The sequence below is a fragment of the Melospiza melodia genome, chromosome 21, assembly GCF_035770615.1.
Source record: "Melospiza melodia melodia isolate bMelMel2 chromosome 21, bMelMel2.pri, whole genome shotgun sequence".
Lineage (NCBI taxonomy): Eukaryota > Metazoa > Chordata > Aves > Passeriformes > Passerellidae > Melospiza > Melospiza melodia.
Window position 1 is genome coordinate 10,390,749 of NC_086214.1, and position 20,582 is coordinate 10,411,330.

A 20,582-nucleotide genomic window follows, 5' to 3' on the forward strand; every position below is an offset into this window, starting at 1 on the left:
TGTGGGTCACCCAGCCATTAAGTTTCTATTTTTACAGCAGCAGCAGCAGCAGCAGCAGTAGCTGCGTACGCAGGGCTGTGCACGCCAGCAGCAGCTCCCGGCCCCTGGCACGCTGTGTGCCTGCCCCAGTCCCCGGGGAGGATCCCTGTGGGGGACGCCAGCGTGGGCAGTGGAGCAAGCAGTGTCCTTCTGCAAAGTAGCCTTTGGAATTTCCTGGCAGTGAGGAGCAAAGCTCCCTTCTCAGCTGAACTATGCTCAGTCAGCAAAGAGATGAGGACATACTTCCCGCAGGCAACGCAGAGCTGGGCTCTCCTCTAGCAGGAGGAAAACCCAACCCAACAGCACCCTGAGCGCTTTGGGGGGCAAAACCCACCGGTGATGATTTGCAAGACCTGATGCATCACTGCTGCATCCCAGCCACAGCCTCCCACTCCTCCCTGTGCATCCTGGCTGGAGCAGCCCCAGCACCCGCTGTTTCCCACAGCCCCTGCCAACCCAAACACCCCCACGAGGACGCTGGCACTGGCAGAACCCAGGCCTGGTAGTGCCCATGGCGGGGACAGCATTACTCACATCCCAGGCAGCACGGCGTGTCCCCTGGCCGCCCCGCAGCCAGCAGCGGCTCAGCTCGCTCAGCTCCAGGATGGGCTGCACCTTCAGCTGCACCGTGTCCCCCGACTGCCGGATCATCTCCACGATCTCATCCCGGGATTTGCTCTCCACGTTCCTCCCGTTGATCTCCACCAGCCGGTCTCCCGGCACCAAGCCCAAGGCCAAGTCCTTGGTGCCGGCTCCGGGCTCGGCGAAGTGCACGACGCGCCGGTACACCTGCCCGTCGGGGCCGCGGTCCAGCATGGTGGTGCGGCGCAGGGAGAAGCCGAAATCGCCCGTGTTGCGCCTCTGCAGCTCCAGCTGCCGTGGCGTGGGGGGCTGCGGGGGCACCAGGGCGGGCAGCCGAAGCTCGGCGGGGAACTTCTTACCAATGAGCTCCGGCACCCTGGCACGCAGGGAGGCGGCAGGAGGGGCGCAGGGCTGTCCGGGGGGAGCCCCCTGCTTGTCCAGTGGGGCGTCCAGCATGCGCACCTCCACCTGAGGGGAGGGGGCTGCCGAGTGCTCGGAGGGCGTGGAGGTCTCTGAGGTGCTCTCATCCCGGCTTTTCTGGGAGAAGGAGAAGCGTTTGACAATCACCTGGGAGTTCTGCTTGGCCAAGGAGCCGAACTTGGCTGCCCGCTGCAGCACCGAGCCCTTGAAGTTGGTATCGTCCGCCTTGAGATCGTCGCTGGAGCTGGCCGTGCTCAGGTGGCCTGAGTCCAAGATGACGCTGCCCCGGTTGCTGTCAGAGTCAATGTCTGTGAGGTGCAGCTCAGAGCCACTGGCCACTTTAATGGGGATGGGGTTGGAGATCTCCAGGCGGGTCTTGGAGTCCCGCTTGGAGGCACGGTTGAGGTTGAAGAAGCCCCGGCGCATGCTCATCTCCTCCAGGCTCTTGAGTTCAGCTGCTGACATTCGCTCCTTTTTCTCCTTCTTCTTCTCCTTCCGGGCCCCATCCTTCTCTTTGTCCTTCTTCATCAGGTTGAACATGATGGATGGAGGCTTGGGGCACTCTTGCCCCCCACAGCAGGGCACTGGGCTGGGGCGCCGGTCACGGCACAGCCGCCTGTGCAGAAGGACAGACAGGAAGGTGCCATCAGAGAGCAGCACAGCCAACACCCACCCACCACCCCTCCATCCACCCCACTGGTCATGCCAGCTGCCACCCCCAGCCCCTGAGCCATGTTCCAGCATTCCCACCCTCCCTGGGGATTGCAGCACCACAGGGCTGAGACTGCCCCAGTCGATGTGTCCTCACCCCAGCTGGGCATCAAGCCCCAGGGATGCAACAGGGATGACCCTGTACCCCCAGGGTCACCCCAAAAGAAGCCCAGAAGCCTGGCAGTGCCTGGCACTAGGGCTGACTGCAGACAAGACCCTCAGCAGCTCAGGAACCGTTTTGGAGCAGCATGGGTGGGCAGGGAAGAAAATATCCTGGTGGCTTTTGCAGCAGTTACTGCCGGCAGGGACATTCCCCAGGGCAAAACCCCCATCCCATCCAGCCACCAACGTCCTGCCTGCTGTTCAAAAGCCCCTTGTTGAGGAAACAGAGGCCTTTCTGCTGCTCATCCTGGCTCTGGCCACCGCAAACCACAGGGGCTGCCGTGGGCAGAATCCCCACCAGGGAGGAGCCGGAAACACGGCCTGGAGCGAAGGTTGCTCTAATAAACAGGAACCTGTAAAATCACATCCCTCCCAACACTGATAAGTGTCTAATTTTAGCCAGGGCGGCGCAGAGGCTCGTGACGCTGCCGGCGACCTCCAGGAACAGAGGCTCTTTCATTTGGGCATCCCGCGCAGAGCGGGGGGAGCACCCAGTGCCAGTGGGAAAACCGTGGCTGGGCAGAAAACTCCTGGAAAATCCCGTGTGCACCCAGTGCCTGGGGACAGCCAGCGCCTGGGGGCACCCACAGCCTCACCCTGCACGGGGGGCTGTGGCTCCCCTCTGCCCCTGGGGTAAATGGTGGCCCCCCCTCAGGCTGCATCGAGCGCTTGGGCTGTGGATAAACAACTCCAAAGTGGAGCAGGCGGCTGGCAGTGCCTGCAGGACGGGCTGACAGCTATATATAACAGGGCAGGAAACTGCACAGGAACTTAACCTCAGCACAAAGGACAACAGGAAAGCTCCCCACGTTTGAAGCATCTGCTTTAGAGCTCTCCGACGGGTGTGGGGATGAGGTTTGGGCAGCCATAGGGACGGGCAGTGCAGCTCTGCCTGGGGTGCATGGATGTGCTGTGCTGTGCCAAGCTGCACCTTGGCTCCAGCACAGCATCAGCACTGCATCACCATCACTGCCTGGACCATCTCCCTGCAAGGACACATGGTCTGCACTGCCCTTGAACACACCCAGTGGGACAAGGGAAACCCGTTTTCCTCTTGACAAAGCCATCCAGGGATGGCAGGGAACTCCCTGAACCTCGCTGCCCCTCGGGGCTGGGACAGGAGCACACGTGCCCGGGAGAGGCCTGGCCACAGGGCAGGTGAGGACAGAGCCCTGCAAGCCATGGCACAGTGCTGGCTCTGGGTGTGTGATACCTCTGGGGCAGTGAGGGGAAGCAGCCTGAGGGACAAGGTCAGGCTTGCAAGGCTCCTGGCCATGGCCAGAAGGGCTGCCACAGTTGTGCTCACACCACCCAGCCCCAGGGCTCTGGCTGCTCTGCCCTCCCTGCAGCAAGTGGAGCTTTACCCAGACCCATGGCAGGACCTGGGCAGGGCAGGGCCCCAAAACACATGAAAACACCCCACTTCCTTTCTCCTCTCCCAGAACTGCTGGCTGTGGGGTGATCACTGACCCGAACCAGGGGACAGCACAGCTCCTTCTCATGCCCACAGCAGGTGCTGCCACAAAGGGCACCATGGCCATGCCATCCTGGGGCCTGCTCCCTTGTGCCAGGACCTCAGCACAGACAACGGCAGGGAGAGAACCTGCACCTGCTCCCGTCCCCGCTGTGTGCCATGTGCCACTGCTACCACACTTCCTGGGCATCCCTGAAGCTGCACAAAAGGGCTGCACCCCTGGCAGCACCCAGTGCTCACCTGGGGCAGGGAGGGGGCTGCAGGGATCCTTCCCGGGGGTCCCTTGGGAGCAGAGCCACTCGCCAGGCAGGTGCTGGTAGGAGCCAGGGCGCCAGGAGCCGGGCGGCCAGCGCGCTCTTTGTCCTCGGTGGTTTCTCTCCCGGCACACAGGCTGCCTCCCAGCCTTTGTACGCTCAACAAAAAGGGGGAACAGCGTTCCCAGCCGCATCGCTAATCAGGCAGCACTGGCGGCCACCGCCGCAGCCACGTGTGCCCCACTCAGGGCCACAATAGGCAGCAGTGGGGCAGGCACACAGGACTCTGTGGGCTGGGGAAAGCACCGCAGCCTCCGCCCTGCACTGATGTCCCCAGCCCGTGTGTTGTGCCATTGTGGTTTGCTCCCTTTTCCCCAAGCAGCCTCCCGCCACGGATGGGTGCAGCCCGATGCCGTGAGCAGGAGGAGGCTGCTGAGCCGAGCGGCTCCTGAATTTCTGATTCAGACCCAAGGCGCCTTCCCTGGCTCAGCCCGGGCTTGCTCCGGGACTCCCCTCGGCCAGGCGTGAGCATGAGCCCTGACAGGGAAGGGAGAGGCACCCGCCGGCGCTCTGGGATCGCACGCGAGGATGCTGCTGTGACACTGGGCTGGCAAAGATGAGGACGTCACCTTGCAAGGGCCAGATGGCAGAAAGGGAGACGCATCTCAACGCTCCCCAAGCCAAAACCCTCCCTGAGCCCCCAAGCAGGTGCTGGATGCACCTTCCCCCATGTCCCCCCAGCAGAGCCAGCAGCCCCTGTGTCCCTGCCAGGGCGCCGGGGAGGTGCAGGCAGGGAGGAAGGCGTTCACTGAAACTCCCAGCCACTCCTTCCCTCCTCGAGACGCAATCTCGTCCGACACGCTCCCGCGCAGGGACCTGCACGGCGAGTTCCACGCTCGCCTGCCCTCCCTGCTCTGCTCCCCGATGCTGGCAGTGGGGCTCTGCTCCCACACCACTTTGGCACACGAGCTGGTGGCTGTGCCCTCCTCGGGCACACCGTGTTGGGGCAGCTCATGGCCTGGCTGTGCCCAGCCAGGAAGGGATGATTCCATGCCAGGGAACAGGAGCTGCTGGCAGCGATTCCGAGCAGCCAGGCCAGCTCCTATGCAGGGCAAGTGGGAGCTGACCTGCGTGATGGCTCCTTGCTGAACACAAGTTTTCCACAGAACAAGGAAATTTAGGGGGTTTCCAAATCCTTCTGCAGTGCCTTCACTTAAGGACAATGCTGGAATGTGTCGAGAGGAAAACAATCCCGGATCTACCTGACTCACAGCCAGGATGTGCCACCAGGCTCTCCCCAGAGCAGGATTTCAGGCCCTCTTGCTGCAGGAACCCCATGTCCAACAGCAAAGGGGGACCAGACTGGTTATGAGGGGTCACCCCAGGCCAGGAGGGTGCATGGGGTTCAAGCACCTGCCTCGCCCCAAAGCTGGGAATGACACAGCTCAAGAGATCTTACAGGATAGACCTAGAGGTAATGGGGCAGAATCTTGGCAGGGCTGCCAGGTGGGACGTGGTTCCATGACCAGCTGGAGGGGTCAGGTGGGTTGCAGCCCCGTTAGCACAGGAGGGCACACAGCTCCCTCATCATCACCCTTATCTGGCCCCAAATTCACAGCCTGGTGCCCTGCATGGCCCAGCCCACAGCAAAGGTGAAGGGCCGAGCCACAGCTCGTCAGGGGCAAAGTCCAGGGCTGGTGCAGGTGCTGTGGGAACACCCAGATCCCGATGGGAGCTGGAATGGGGCAGTGGGCAGAGGTCCCCCAGCGCCAGGGCCAGCCTTGGGGTGTAGGAATACACTGCCATGTGCCCACACGCTCCTGTAATTGCCCTAAGTTTAGCTCTGGCACTGGCTGACCAGACAATTTGCATCTCACAGGCCGGCTGGAAACCACACGATTTTAGGGACGCGCGTCCCAGCCCTCGCCCGATGCTCCACATATTCCTCTCTGGGAAAATTAACAGGCACTGGGCTGGCCACAGCCCTGCGAGCCACCACCACCACCGCAGCAGAGCAGCTCGCTGAGTGCCACCCACCCCTCCCTGTCACTCTAAAAGGTGGCTCAGGTGCCAGTGGCACCGATGTGGTTAGCGGCGAGCCGGGCTAATGGCTTTGAATGCAATTCCCGGTGGTGTGGGAAAGGCCCAGGCCAGCGGGTTCTCCCTGGGAGCATTCCCCGGGAGCCCTGCGGCGGCTGCTGGGGCACCCAACACGGAGCACCTGACACGGGGCATCCTCCGGGGGGGACACGCGGGGACACCGCACGCAGAAACGCATCCCGCACAAGGTGACACACACACATGCAAACACGCACACGAGTGACACCGGGCGCTGCGAGACAAGAGCGGGCCATGCGCCCGCCCGCACCCCGCAACCGGGGGGCGGCACCGAGGGGGTCCGCACACACCCACCTACAGCGGCCGTGCAACGCGGCGGGGGCACGGGCACGGCTCGGCTCGGCCCGGCCCGGCCCGGCCCGGCCCGCCGGGGGGGCGATGCAGCCGCGGCCCGGCCGGCGCGGCGGGCGGTGCGGGTGCGTGCCGGTGCCCCGGCGGCGGTGCGGGCGGGCGGCGGCCGGTGCCGGTGGGATGGCGGCGGGTACTCACCCGGCGGCGGCGGCGGAGCGGGGCCCGGTGGCGGCGGCGGCGGTGCCGGGCCCCGGCGGCGGCGCGGGGCGGGGCGCGGCGGGGCGGGGCGGCCCCGCACCGGGGCGGGCACTGCCGGCTCTGCGCGCGCCGCCCGCCGCGCCGGGCGCGGCTCCGCTCGGCACCGAGGGCAACGGAGCGGGGCGGAGGAGCGGACCTGCCCACCCGAGACCCGCGCTGAACCCGCAAGCCGGCTGTAACACCGTGCGGAGCGGCGCCCGCAGCCGGTACCGGCGCAACAGCCCCCGCACACCCACGAAGCGGGGTGACCCCGCACACCGCCCCCCGCAGTCACACACACGGTGTGTGCACACCCCCGGTGTGACACGGGGACACTCCCCGCACGCATACACCCCCGATCCTCACACACACTCGCACGTTGTGAGCTCGCACTGTGCACACGCGCAGCCCCGTGCAGCGCACAATGCACACACGCACTCGTGGGGGTCTCCTTTTGGGAGGAATCCCATCAGGAACAGCACTGGATCCACACAGGGAAGGCTCCAGGCTGCCGGCTGGAGCAGGGTGATGGGTGCCTGCTGGCCCCAGTGCAGGGAATACAAAGCCGGCCATGGCAGAGCTGCCTGAGGAGCCATTCTGCAGCTTCTCCCGCAGCACCTGTCCCCAGCGAGGGCTGACTGCGGGACTGACTGTGGGACAGTGGCTGCTCTGCCCAGGAAACAGCCCAGGTTAACAATGAGCATCTCCCAGCACACCCAGCAGCGACAGTGGCACAGTCTTTGTTACTACTGGTGTCCAGCTTTGGGACGTCACACTGGGGCTGGTCACATACAGTGAGAATCCTGGGACAGATGGTTTCAGGATAAGCCCTGCCATGTCAGTGCTGGGACAACCTCCCTCTCTATAGGGTGTGGGAGCAACTGGGCCCAGGGAAGCTGGAGTGGGGCTTTGGGAACAGGGAACCCTGAGAGAGGCATCCACAAGCTCTTTCCAAAAGCACTTTTCAGGCAGTGCTCAATTTCTGATTGGGAAGCTCAGAGAGATGACAGGGACAGTCCCCCGCCCAAGGGGACTCTCTCCAAACCCCTGCTGCCATCCTGGCTGAGTCGTGTGGTCCTGGCTCACCTACCATCAGGCTGTGAGCCGCTCTTGGGACACACCTGTCTGGGTGTCACAAGCCCCACTCCCTCACAGTGGCAAAGCTGGCTGTGATTTCCAGCTCTCAGCCTGTGCCCAGGACACAGCCCCACAGCAGCAGCAGCAGAGCAGGACACACAGGGCATGGCAGAGCAGGCTGGCAGCTGAGCAAGGAGCCCTGTGCTGGGCATGCAGTGGTGGAGGAGATGCAGCCCTTGCAGGGCGGAGGACGGCGGCAGTGAGCACAGCCGCCTGCTTTTGTCACACTGTCCTTTGTCCCAGGCACGTGGCACCAAGTGCGGGGAGCCGCAGCCATCCGGAGAGCAGGGATGGGGTCGAGTGATCTGGAAGGGCAGCAGAGCCTGTCTGAGCTTTCAGGAGGGTTTTCCAGCTGCGGTGGCGAGGGGGACACACTGTGTGGCTGTAGCTCTGCCCTGCTGCCCAGCACAGGCGGGTGAACAGCCAGTCACAGCCCGTGCAGCTCCTGCTTCCTTATCACACTGGGCAGGTGGTGATGGGCTGGTGCCGGTTGGAACCGCCGAGCTGTGGGACAGCACGGGGTCCCCAGTGCCACACAGCTCTGCCGCCCTCAGCCACCCACTGGGGCCACTCTCCTGCTGCATCCCCAGAGCTAAACACCCTGTGTTTTCCAGCAAACTGACCAGCTGTTCCTGTACACGTGATCCCATCTGGCTTTGTCAGAAACGGGTTGGGTTGCCCCCAGCAGCTCTCCCTGGCAGAGGGTTCCCCAGGCACCAGCAAATCCCACATCCAAGGAAATTCTCTGTGTTGCCCAGGGTTTTCTGTGCAGAAGGAAGACAGAGCTCTGGTGCCAGTGGCATTTTGCATGCCCCTGGCAGGCACACATGGCTGGCCAGGGCAAGGGCCCGGAGCCGGGCTGGGAGGGGAAGCATCTGTTTTGCAGCACCGCGGGGTTCCCTAAATAGGTCACTGCATTTTTATAGTCTCTTGGATCTAGAAAAACCAGTTGTTCTGGACAACCTGTGGATCCGCCAGCATCACTGGCTCCCCAGGCACTTGCTGCTGTGTTCCCAGATCCTTGGGGAGGGGGGGTAGAACGACACCTGCTTCACCAGCAGGGTGAGGGGTTGGGGGGTCCACAGCAGCCTGAGCCATACTGGGGTCCTGTTATCTGCTGGCCACGACCAGAGTGGGCTGTGCACGCTGTTTCCCCCCACCTTTCCCCTGGCTTGGGGTGGCTGCCAGCTCCAGGCTTTGCCCTGGGGTGGTTTCCAGTTTTCCCGGTGCGAGGGGAGGCAGGTGCCCGCGCGGGGTGCAGCGGGCTGTGCGGTGCCACACACACCCACGCACAGCCGCATGCGCCGGCCGTGTCCCATCCTGCTCGGGCTGAGCTCTCCCTCTAGTGGCACCAGGCTCCTGGCAAAGCCTCCGCGCTCTGGGGTGGCCGCAGCCGTGACCGGGGCACGTCCGAGGGGCCGGAGCGAGCGGGAGGGCGAGCTCCGAGCTGACCTCCCCCCTCAGCCGGGATGCTCCCAGCAGGTGCACAGGGAGTGCGCTGGGTGGGCTCTGCAGGAGCATCCCACCACCAGCCCCATTTTGGCACCTTGCGGAGCACAGGTGGTCATACCCTTTTCCATTCCCTGATCCAAATTTTCTGGGATGTGCTGGTACTGTCAGCTGGCGCGCCAGGCCTCGGGGGTGCAGCCCCACGGCTCCGTGTCACAGTGACACCGATCCCATCCCTATCCCCATCCCGCAGCAGCCAGCGAGGGGAAGAACGCCACAAATCCCATCTCCCCCGTCAGGGCAATGCCCTGCCCGCAGCAGGGCTCCCCAGAACCCCGCTGAGCCCCAGCAGGCCCGGCTGGGCCGGTGCCACCCCGCCGCGCGTCCCCGCAGGGTCCCCCGGGCCGGGCGCCAGGCCCTGCCGCAGGCAGCGCTGACGGGGCGCTTTGTTTTGTGCGGCCGCGCCTGCCCAGCGGGGAGACAAAAGGGGCAGTCAGACGCGGGCGAGCATTGTGCTGGCAGCCATGCGCTGAGGCAGCAGCCCGAGCCGCCACGCTCGCCTCGTGACCCCCGACGGCCCGGGCTGTGCCCGCCATGGTGCCCCGGGGCCTGCAGTGTCCGCCCCATGGCGGCCCCGCTTGAGGAGGGGGCTGTGGGGCTCGTGGCTGGGGTGACCGCAGGGCTGAGCCTCCCCAGGGCCATGGCAGGCGTTCTGGGTGTGGGGTTGTGGTGGTGGCAGCGCTGTGGGGAGCGTTGGGGCTCGGTGTGGTTGTGGGGACACGTCTGCCAGGGCCGTGCCAGTTCTCACCTCCAGCCTTCCTCGTCCGTGATGGGAGGAGGGTGTCCATGCCAACACGGTGATGGGGAACGCGCCTTGGGTGGTGAAGCGAGGTGACAGTGCCTGGTAGACACCGTGCTGAGCCCACCACCCGCAGGGTCTCACGGGGAGGTGTCCCCGCCGTCCCCACGGTGCCAGCTGGCGCCAGGGCCAGGCCAGCCCCCAGGCTCACCCCGTGACGGCGCGGTGCATTGCCCCTGGAAAATGCCAGCGCGGTCAAATCGTTGAGTCATTTGTGCCCAAGATTATCTGTGCAAACAGCCGCCCCGATTATTTTTTTTTTTTTTATTATCAAATTTTTTTTCTTTTTCCCTAAGAATGTGGCTCAGACCATGGGGATGAGCAGCTGAAATCTCCTGGGATCAGCAGGACAATGCCAGAGCAAGCATTGTGCTGACGGCTCTGCAAACGCTGGCACCGGTTCCCGGCCAGCAGTACCCTATAAAAGCTGAGCCGCTGAAGTAGGCAAACATTACATGGGCGAAGCAGCAGTAACCGCCTGAGCTAGGTGAGTCCTGGACCGATGCGCACCTCTCCCACCTCACCCCTCTGCTGCCAGCCTGCTGGGCAGGCACCCTTCCTCCTGCCTGGTGGCAAAAGACACCCAGAGGGACTGTCGCTGTTTTCCGTGGCATAAGATAGGCTCACACATCCCTGCTGGCAGCTGGGGGGGGCTGAGAGCCCCTCTACAGCAGGGCACCCCACTGCCAGCACCCACCGGCATGGTTGGCATCTCCCATCATTAGCCAGGGCTGTGGGAGCCCACCGTGCCCCCCAGGGGACACCAGGCAGGGAGAGGGGACCAGGCAGGTCTGTTGGACACTGCCAGGCACAGGGCAGCCCGTGCCCACTGAAGCCCCCTGCTCTCAGGGGTGTTTTTCTTAGTAGTGGTCTGACCCTGGGGAAGGAGAAAGGGGGATTGGGCACTATGCCCTGGTGGGAGTGCAGGCTCCGTGCCATGGCAGGGAGGAGGGAAGGGGCACTGCAGCAGTGAGAAGGGAGCACCTTGCCTTGGATGTGTCCTGCCTGCTGTGTCCTGTTCCCCATCCTGGGGCTGGCAAGAGGGTGTCCCTGCAGCTGGTGTGGCTTGTCCCCAGCAGTGGGGCAGTTGTCCTGAACAGGTGCTGTGGGTGGTGGGCACAGAACTGTCCCCAGCCTCGCGAGGGAAGGTTGCACAGGGACATGATGCAGTAAAAACGGCTTTTCCTTCCTTCTCCAGACACCGATCCAGCAGCAGCAAAGATGGCTCAGACAAACCCTCTGCCTGTTCCCATGGGCCCGTGGAAGGTACGTCCTCACAGTCCCTGTATTTCACCTTTATGTGTGCAGGTAGGGAACAGGGAGAAAGGCAAAGCCCATCCTCTGGGCCCAGGAAAGCTGCACAGGGAGCAGAAAGGCAGGGATGAGCACAGGAAACAGGCACCCCTGGGAAAGTGCCTCCTGCCTGCTGAAATATCTCCTGGGTGTTTTTCATAAGGCTCTTCACAGCACCCCGGGCAGCTGTGCCCTGCTCTTACCCGCCATCCCTTGACAGGCAGTTACAGAGCCCCCAAAAGCCACCGGCTGTGGTTCACCCTCCCCTGTCCATGCAGACAGTGGGTACTGTGGAGCAAGGTGGGGAGCAGCCCCAAGGGGTCTGGCAACAGCCCCACGGCCACTGGTCGAGGAGAGAGCCGAGAGGGAGAGGAGAAATACGTGCACAAGTGAGGAGCATCCCGTGCACAAACAAGGAGCCTCCTGTCGAAGCCTGGAGCTGTCGCGGGAGAGGAAAACATCAGCAGCCCCCCAGGGAGGTGCCCCTCGCCCTTTCCCCCGTTAACCCTCTTTGCCCTAGAGCGTTCGGAGCAGAGGCCGGGAGAACCGCCAGCCACAGCCCTGCCACCCGCCCGTCCCAGAACGGCTCCGCTCCTCTCTCCGGACGGCAGCGCTGCCCCGGGAACTGATCTCCGCAGGGGTGAGCAGGAGAGCGGAGCCTGCGGCTGCCCCGGCACAAGGCAGGGCGTGGCGGGGCCGGCAGTGCAGGGACGCGGAGCGTGCGGGGCTGTCCCGACCCACAGGGTGCCCCTGCAGCCTCCGCTGGCTCTCCCCCTGACGGAGCCACCCTCCGTCCGTCTCCAAGAGGCGCTGAATTGCCCGGGGCCACTGCTGGGCAGTTTCCAACTCGGCAGCTCGCTCTCCCGTTCCAGATCACCGTGTACGACCAAGAGAACTTCCAGGGCAAGAGGATGGAGTTCACCTCGGCCTGCCCGAACATCATGGAATGCGGCTTCGACAACATCCGCTCCCTGAAGGTGGAATGCGGCGCGTGAGTACCCAGCTGCCAGGGGAGGGGTGCTTTCCCAGGCAGGGACAGGGGTGCCCGAGCGTGGAGTGGGACCAGCTGTCCCTGCTCTGCTTGGCTGGAGACAAGCACCACAGCCAAGGGAAGCCAGGCGTGGGGGATCCTAGGATAGAGCAGCCCGTCCTGGGCAGCACTGATACAGAGAGAGGGCCTGGGGACAGTGGCAACAACTTTGGCATCACCCAAAACTGCCTCCTGCAGGGCTGGACCAGTCAGGTTTGGAGCAGGGCTGCTGCCCAAGGATGCAGAGAGAATCAGTGCTCAGTGGCCTGGCTTAGCCTGATCCCTGTCCTGAAGCACCAGCCCTAGAGAAACACCCAGCCCTGCTCTGCCCTGTGCTTTCCCTGCCACTGCACAGCTTCCTAGACCAGGGCAGAACCTTCCCGCAGCTTCTCCAGTGCTGAGAGGGACGGGGAGCAGAGCTGGGCTTCTCCGTGGGCACGGGAATCCTCCCTGGCACAGGGAGGGCACCTCCCGAGCAGCTCGGAGGGGCGGAGTGCCGGGAGCGTCCCTCGATGCGCATCCCCGCGGGGCGGGAGCAGACGAGACAGATTTGTGCTGCTATCTTTAGGACGTGTAATGCTAATGGGATTACAGCAGCGTGCGTGCTCAGGCTGTAATCAGCTCCCTGCTCCAGTTGATGTGCTCCTAATCAGGCTGTTCACCTTGCACAGGGTGGGCTGGCTGCAGGACATGGCTGTGAGGCTCAGTTTGGGTCAGTGGCAGGAAACCCTCGACCCCCTCAGCACCCTTTGTACCCCATCAGCTGGGGATCCATGCACTGCACAGCCCGTGCCATTCACCTTCCAACCCCCAGCCCAGGCTCTGCCTCCCTGCTCTGCCTGTGGCTCTGTCCCCAGTCTCCTCAAGGGGACAACCCCACCCTGGGGACAGGCAGGTGCTGTGTGGGCAGCACTAGGGCTTGCAAAATGTGTCCTGCAGGGTGGAGGCATCCCAGTCACTTCTCCTTGGCTGTTTTCAGCAAGAGGGGAAGGCAGAAAGGGGAAAGGCCATAGGTCCCTGCTCTCTGCTCAGAGCCAGATGGGCCCTGCCTCCTGTGGGCATCAGGAATTCAGGTCTTTCCAGCAGTGTCAGTTGTAATTGGGAAACAAGTAAGAAACGAGGCCTTTGGGAGGAAGGGCAGCTGGGGCATTCTGAAGCGATTCTGGTCTGCATAAATTATGACGGAGCAGCCAGGAGGAAGAGCCACCTGTGCAGGATGGACCCCAGGATCCCCCCACCTCCCACTGCAGCCAGGGATGCCCTGTGGGTGCCTCTGCAGCACCAGAGGCAGTTTCACCCTCCCTTGGTTCTCTGCCCACATCCAGCACCGCTTCCTCTCCTCCCAACCTGTGGGCAGAGGCCGGACCCCAACCTCCCCCTTTGCACCTACATCCTGCCCGTAATGCCAGCTCCCAGCAGGATGCCCCGAGCTGCTGCAGGAAGCCCTGGCAGCCCTGGCTCTGTTTTTGCAGCTGGGTCGGTTACGAGCACACCGGCTTCTGCGGGCAGCAGTTCATCCTGGAGAGGGGAGAGTACCCGCGCTGGGACGCCTGGAGCGGCAGCAACGCCTACCACATCGAGCGCCTGATGTCCTTCCGCCCCGTCTGCTCCGCTGTGAGTGTCCCACCCGCCTCTGGGCCCCTGAAAACGGCCCAGGCCACGCCAGGGAGGTTAGGAAGGGAAAACACACGGGGCAGGCTCAGCGCTTCATCCCCCAGTTCCAGCAGGGTTTGCTCTTTCTGTCCTGTTTTTAAAGCTTTGGAGGGAGTTTCTGGGCTAGCTGTACATGAGCAGAGTAGGGGACAGCCTGCCTGAGACAGCAGCTGTGGCATAGCTGACACCTCCCAGCCACCCAGAAAACTCCAACCAGCCAGGGTCTGAACACCTCCCTGTCCAGGCACCCTCTGAGTAATGCCATAGGGAGTGACAGCCCTGCTATTCCCACCCACCCTCACCCCTGCTCTCCCCCACAGAATCACAAGGAATCCAAGATCACCATTTTTGAGAAAGACAACTTCATCGGCCGCCAGTGGGAGATTGCTGATGACTACCCCTCGCTGCAGGCCATGGGCTGGGCCAACAACGAAGTGGGCTCCATGAAGATCCAGTGTGGCGCGTAAGTGGCAGCAGCAGCAGGGACAAGCCGCCATCACTGTGCCACCACGGCGGGAAGGGGACACCCTGTAACCCCCCTGCTTACCTCTTTGTCCTTTTCTTCCAGCTGGGTGTGCTACCAGTATCCCGGGTACCGTGGCTACCAGTACGTCCTGGAGTTTGACCACCACGGTGGAGACTACAAGCACTGGAGAGAGTGGGGTTCACACGCCCAGACCTCCCAGATCCAATCCATCAGGCGTGTCCAGCAGTAGCTCCTCACTTCCCAGTACATCTCTGCAAAGGTTTCGAAAGCTCACCAGCTCCCTCTTGGTGCTAATACTCCCCTCCCGAAATAACCACCCCCTCTCGTACTGCCACTGCTTATGGAACAACACTCCCAAAACGGTACCGACTGCCACAATTGCCAATAAATGTGACTGAAAGAAAAAGATAAATCAGCTTGGTGTGTGTTTGCTGGGGTGTGTTTGGGATTGAGGTCGCAAATCCCCATTACAGGAGCAGATTCATTCCTATTTATTTTAAGCTGGGCTGAAGTGAGGTGGGGCTCACACTGAGGGAGGTTCAGACCCCCACTGCTGCACAGACACCCTTGTTTATTTCCCTCCCTGCCCTCTGCTTCCCCTGACAAAGTAAAGGACACCTGGATCCACCCCACCTATGTGCACACAGCTCCTGGGCTCTACGGCCAGCACAGCCAGGCCTTTGGGATCCAAACCCAGGCTGCTCCTTGAAAACGCAACAAAGAAAGTCACACTGACACCCACAAACTTTAAAATTTTTATTCAACAATTTACATCACTTATTGTCTGTCTTAACGTATTCGATCTACACAAATTTCTTTTTTTTTTCCTGATAAAATAATAAATTTTGGATAAATTTTGAAGACCTGTTGGTGCAGAATAAACAAAATTTCAGGTAAGGTTGGTTTTTTTTTTTTTCGTTTTTTTTTCTTTTTTTTTTAAACATTTAGTGTGAAGTATGACATCATTGGTAAAGATACATCATGCCATTACAGCTCATGGACATTACCTATCCTTACAGTCCGTGACATCACCCACACCAGCGCAAGGGGCTGCGCCAGACACAGCTACAGCAGGTTTTACACTAAACTCCTCTAGCCACCCTCTCACCACTGGGAAAACGCTTTTCCAGCTGGGCACACCGAGTGCATTCACCTAATCAGAAATTACCGGGGAGGGGAGAAGGAAACAAAGACTACCTTGACTGATCCGTGTGGTCGCACACTACAACATGGACACCAAAGAGGGGCTGCCCCTCTCCGCAGGTCAGAGGTAATTCAGCTCCTGAGCAGGTAGAGCACAACCCCTCGCAGAGATTTGAATACAAACCAGGAACGAAATGAGAACTTATCGACGGGGAAGGGGGGCAGGAGAGGAGACAGACCCTGCCTGGCTCTGCCTGCAGGATCCCTCCAGCCCCGGCTCGCGGTCGTGTTTTGCACCGCCCTTAACACTGAAATATTCAAGGAAGGGGAGAGAGGGGCGTCAGTCCCCCCCAGTAAACAAGTTGAGGACCTTCAGAGGCTGGGAAGCCGCTGAAGGTGTGTAAGTACACGTGTGATGGTAGATAGAAAAGCAGCCCTGTTCTGTATGAAAAAAAGCTGTCAAGTTAGTACAAATTTCTGCCATGGCGAAGGGAACAGGAGGAGAAAGCTGTCAGGGTCCCTCTCCCGTCACAAAATCCCGACTCTCCCGCACACAGGCTCTGGGCTAAGCAACATGTTTCCAGAGGTGATACCTGCAACCCAATGCACCTAACGCGTGGAAACAAAACCAAAATAAAGCTCTCACCCCTGAGGCTGGAGGGAACCCAGACTCCGCTCCAGCCCCGCAGCGGGATAGTGAGGAACCCTGTCCCTCCTGCCTCACAGTGGGAATACACAGCAGTAGGATTCCTCTTGGTTCATTCTGTCATTAGAAGCCTCGAGTTTGCCCACGCCACCGGCCTGCAGCGCAGTGGACTGGTCTCCATCCCCTCCCCAAAGCTGCTTGGCGTGGGGGGCTCCCTGTCCCCATGGGGACACCACTGGGTGCCACCAGCACGCTCTCCCCGGAGACAAAAAGGGCACTGGTTCATCCGACAGCACAAAGTGTATCTGAAACACAAGCCAGCACACCCCGCTCCCTCCGATTCAATTACTAAAGTAGGCTCTTTAAAATAAAAAAATAATATATATATTTATATAGCTATACAGAGAGATACAGAGAAAGCAAAGGAGAGAGAAAGGCTACTAAAAAAATCAAGAAGCGCCAGTTTTCTGCTACAGCTGTCAGCAAAGAACTGTCACCTTACATCATACCCTCCGAGATGGTGAAGAGAATGGAGGCAATGACAGCACAGGAATGCAAAAGAGGGCAGATAAGTCACTTCTGGTAATGAGACACAAATTAAACTTTCAAAACATGTGCATAGCTTTATTCATCTGCTTCAAACTAACCTTTTCATGGAGCTTCAGCGAAACCCGAGTGTGCAAAATGCATTTCTAAAAAATAATGCAAGCAAGCTTTCACATTTACTGTGGCAGAAGTACAGAGAGACTCGGACAGAATCATCACACGCTGGGGCGGGAGATGGAGAACCCAGAATTGCACAGCTTGGAGTTCTGAGTCACTGACTGCAAACACAAGCGTTTGGATTTCATTAACTTCAAGCAAGGCCTGTTGACTTCTCCTTTACAAAAAAATCTTGTAAGCCCCACAGAAACAAGAACCACAACCTGGCAGGGAATAAATCCCCTGGATAATGGGATCATGGTGCCACAGAGAGCCTGAACTCCAGCAAAGCCAGTTCCAGACCTCGGCTTGTTTTGGCTCTGCAGGTGAACCGTGGCAATGCTGATTTTTTTATCCACAGAAGAGTGAAGCAGCTTTTCCTTCTCTCCCTCCCACTCCCCTCCGAAGTCACAGGTGCCATTGCACAGGACATCATCCCCAAACGAAGACAGCCACTACACAGGCTGGAGGCCAGCTCTCACTTTGATCCCAGGGGTCACTGGGACACTAAGGAACCCTGTGGATGGGGAGTGGCCCTCGCGGCCACATCCCCAGCTCACACCCCACCACCTCTCTCCAGAAAGACTAAGCACACATGCAAGGCACATTGAGTCAGATGTACACACACACACCTCGGTGTGCAAAAGAGCAAACGCTGTCTGAAAAAGAAAATACTAACTAAACAGGCAGAAAGCTCTGGCCTATGTATTTGTAGACTATTTTCCAGGCAGTTGTAATCCCCAAGTGTTTTTCCTACACGACTTTAGACCTTCCTTACTCTTACCCCACTTTGCAGAGAGGTACTTTATATTCCTAAAGGATCTTCTATAAATAGTCAAGTAAAATCCCTTTTTCCCCTCCAGTAAACTCCTCCTCCAGGGTACACATCCCCCACCATGGCCCAGGTGTGACCCACAAAGAGAAGAGGCTCTGGACCTGCCTGTGCCTCACCACAGAGCCTTGATGCAGTGAGACCTCCCTCCAGTGCTCCCTAAGCCTTTCACTGGCAGGTTTGAGCTGGGTGGAGGGCTTCACCTCACTTTTTTCTTGGAGAACATCCAAGCCCAGGCACCAAGTGCTCTCCAGGTGGAGAAGGAGCTGGTGGGTCCCCAGCACTGGGATAAGGGCAGGACGGAGGCCACACAATCCTTAATACTGCTGGTTAACTTCACATTGAGACAAAGCACTCAAAAGAGCTTTTTTAGAGATGAGCAATTTCCTTCTATAGATAAATTCAAATAGAAAACAAATATACTAAAACCAGAGACAAGACAAGAGCTGACTGAGGTTTTTTCTACCTTACAAGTTACTCAGGCACCTTTCCTGCACCACCAGCCACGGAGGAAGGAGAAGTTGAAAACCTCAGGGATTTGCACTACCCTTCCAATAGCAGCTTGAGAAAAGGAAGGAGAGAAAAAGAAAAAAGAAATAATAAAAAATAAAAAAGCACAGTGTTCTCTCAAGTTAAAAGAGTTCTCCTTTGCTTGCGTTTGCATAGAAATTCCCATAGGTCAGCACCAAAATCAGGTCCACCCCTGTCCCACACCCCAGCTCCCCCAGTTCCTACACTCCCCCAGTTAGTGGCTGTGTTACAGGAGGGTTCAGCTATCTGCAGAGGAACTACATGGTCATGTTAAAAAAACAAAACAAAACAACAAAAACGAAAAACAAAAGTGCATCACACATTCTTGATTTTCAGGGTTACTTATAGCAGCAGCAGCAGCATTAATCCAAGACAATGAACAGTTGTAGATTCGTTCTGAAATGCAGCAACACTTAATGAAATGTCTTCAGGGAAGGGCATAAGAGGGTCCTTCTCAAAAATGAAAATTAGACTATTCAATATGGACAAAAAGGAGATAAAACAAAATTAAAGACACAATCTTATTTACATTAAAAAACAACATTCTTGTTAAAATATCTTTACAACACCTAAGCAAAAAAATATGTATTTTAAGAATAAAGCAGGAACTCCTAAAGCAGTATCCATTTTTGGAACCCTTATTTAGCACCTGAGGAAAGACTGTATGGAAAGCAGACAGGCTGGGGATTTTTTGTGGGTTTTTTTTTTTTTTTTTTTTTTAGAAAACTGTAAGTTGTATTTTTGCTAAATGTTCAGAAGTTCGCAGTACACAAGTTTCATACCACAGAAAGAAATGAGCAATTCTTTTTTTTTGTTGTTTGTTTGCTTGTTTTCTTCTTTTTAAAGATCTTCTACTCATTAATAAGGCTGTAGAAAAGGGACACCACTATCTTACAAAATGGCTTTAGAGCTCTGGACATGTTATATGAAGCTTTCTGATTAACAGTCAAGATAAATCCAGCTCAGCATCCCCTGGTGAGGGCACAGGCAGGACTCCTGCTCCAGTCCAGCACAGGGAATGGGTCTTGCCCAGGACATGAGGCCACCACAGGGCTCTTTCACCTCCGCAGACATCCACAGCTGCACTCTCCTGTTGCTTTAGAGGATCGTGGGCAGGGCAGAGGAGCCAGCCTGACCCTGGGGTGTAACATGTACTGGGCAAACCTCTAAAGCTCTGTAATCCCTGGAAGGCAGCACATGGAGATCTCCTTCCACCAGCCCTGGTTCCTGCTGTGTGCACTAGGGTTTTCCCACAAGGAAAAACACTCTGGTGGTGGCCAAAGCCATTATTACTCTGGCTTTCTTGCCTACCCCACCACACCAGCCCTTCTCCTGCCTTACACACCAGTGTGAAAACGTGCAGCAGCTTTGAAGTGGGTGAATCCTTGTTCTCTCCCCTCCCAACCTCACCAGCTCCCTTGTAAACAGCCTCTCTGAGAAAAATCACAACTGATGGACGGACAGAAAAGCCTTCCAGGGATGAGAGAGTAATACTCTGAAAGCTTGGGACACCACAGCAATTTACTGAATAAAGATCAAAACCTGGACACACAGGGAAACTACCGGCAGTTCTGGCTGTGAACGCCATCACTCCCAGATGTCCCTGAGGTCACCCACTGGCCACTTGGGAAAGCACACCATGGTGTTATTGTCACACTGCCTTGAAGGTGAAAGCACTAATTACACACACAACTGGGAGCACATCTTCCAGCTCTTTTTTTCCCTATTTTTTTCCCAGCAGGAAGGAATTTTCCTTTCCATTTAGCTAGCTGGCTCACCCATCACCCACTCCCAGGCGCTGGACTCACAACCTAGTGAGAATTGGGTTTCTTTCCACATTTCAAAGAAGTCCACAGCAGCTATGAAAGGCAAAAAAAGTGGGATTTACTAGCTCACAAAGGTTTGAAGTGGGTTAGTGACAGAATCCACGCCCTGGAGGTACCCACTGGTCAAAGAGACAGGAGATTTCTACCAGGTTTCACAGAGGATCGAGGTGGGTTTAACTTAACTAAACTAAAACCAAACTCCAAGCAAAGCTTGAAAGTCATTGCTTTGCCAATCCACCAAATGAGTGGAGTGGGAGAGGGTACTGAAGGCCCCAAACCACTGTCATGGAGCAGTTGTTAAAGCACCTCTTGGAGCACATGAACACTCCATGATGCACCAAAAGCACGCAGATCCCAAGCTGGATCTGGGTGGCATTACACACTCCAGTCTCTATTACACAAGACCCTGTACAAGACACACCCAAAGGAACCTGCTGGCAGAGGAGGAGAGGTGGGGAATGACCAGAGGAGAAAGGAGAGAGCCCCTGCCTGTGCAGGAATCCTCACTCCAACAAACAGCCTTGAAAGGGAATCAGAGGAAAGGGAATCACAACGGGAACAGAAACAAGAGAGAAGCCTTAACCTGAATTAGTATCCTCATAGCTAATAAAAAAATAGGTCATGATCTCACCCTTAGTGTGCTTTCCAATACTAGACATACTGGAGGGGTTTTGATTTAAAACTTTCTTTACTCAGTGTAATGCAA

The 20,582-nt window shown here is 58.5% G+C and overlaps 2 protein-coding genes across 3 annotated transcripts in view; one reads left to right on the forward strand and one right to left on the reverse strand.

The window, feature by feature from the left end:
• The window catches only part of MYO18A (myosin XVIIIA), a 31,465-nt gene extending 29,808 nt beyond the window's left edge, over nt 1–1,657 (reverse strand). Inside the window, exon 1 of one of the 2 annotated variants that reach the window (XM_063173993.1) lies at nt 574–1,657. In XM_063173993.1, coding sequence (XP_063030063.1) covers nt 574–1,581 — 1,008 coding nt within the window. In that variant the 5' untranslated portion in view covers nt 1,582–1,657. The remainder of the gene's footprint in view (nt 1–573) is intronic. The other variant, XM_063173996.1, reaches the window with a different exon arrangement.
• Nucleotides 1,658–9,904: 8,247 nt separating this feature from the next.
• On the forward strand, nt 9,905–14,583 carry CRYBA1 (crystallin beta A1). Its single transcript, XM_063173787.1, is given in 7 exon segments — nt 9,905–10,206; nt 10,208–10,220; nt 10,932–10,999; nt 11,899–12,017; nt 13,529–13,670; nt 14,030–14,172; nt 14,278–14,583. Coding segments are annotated over 7 exon segments (651 nt in total). The 5' UTR covers nt 9,905–10,188; the 3' UTR covers nt 14,426–14,583.
• Nucleotides 14,584–20,582: the final 5,999 nt, after the last annotated feature.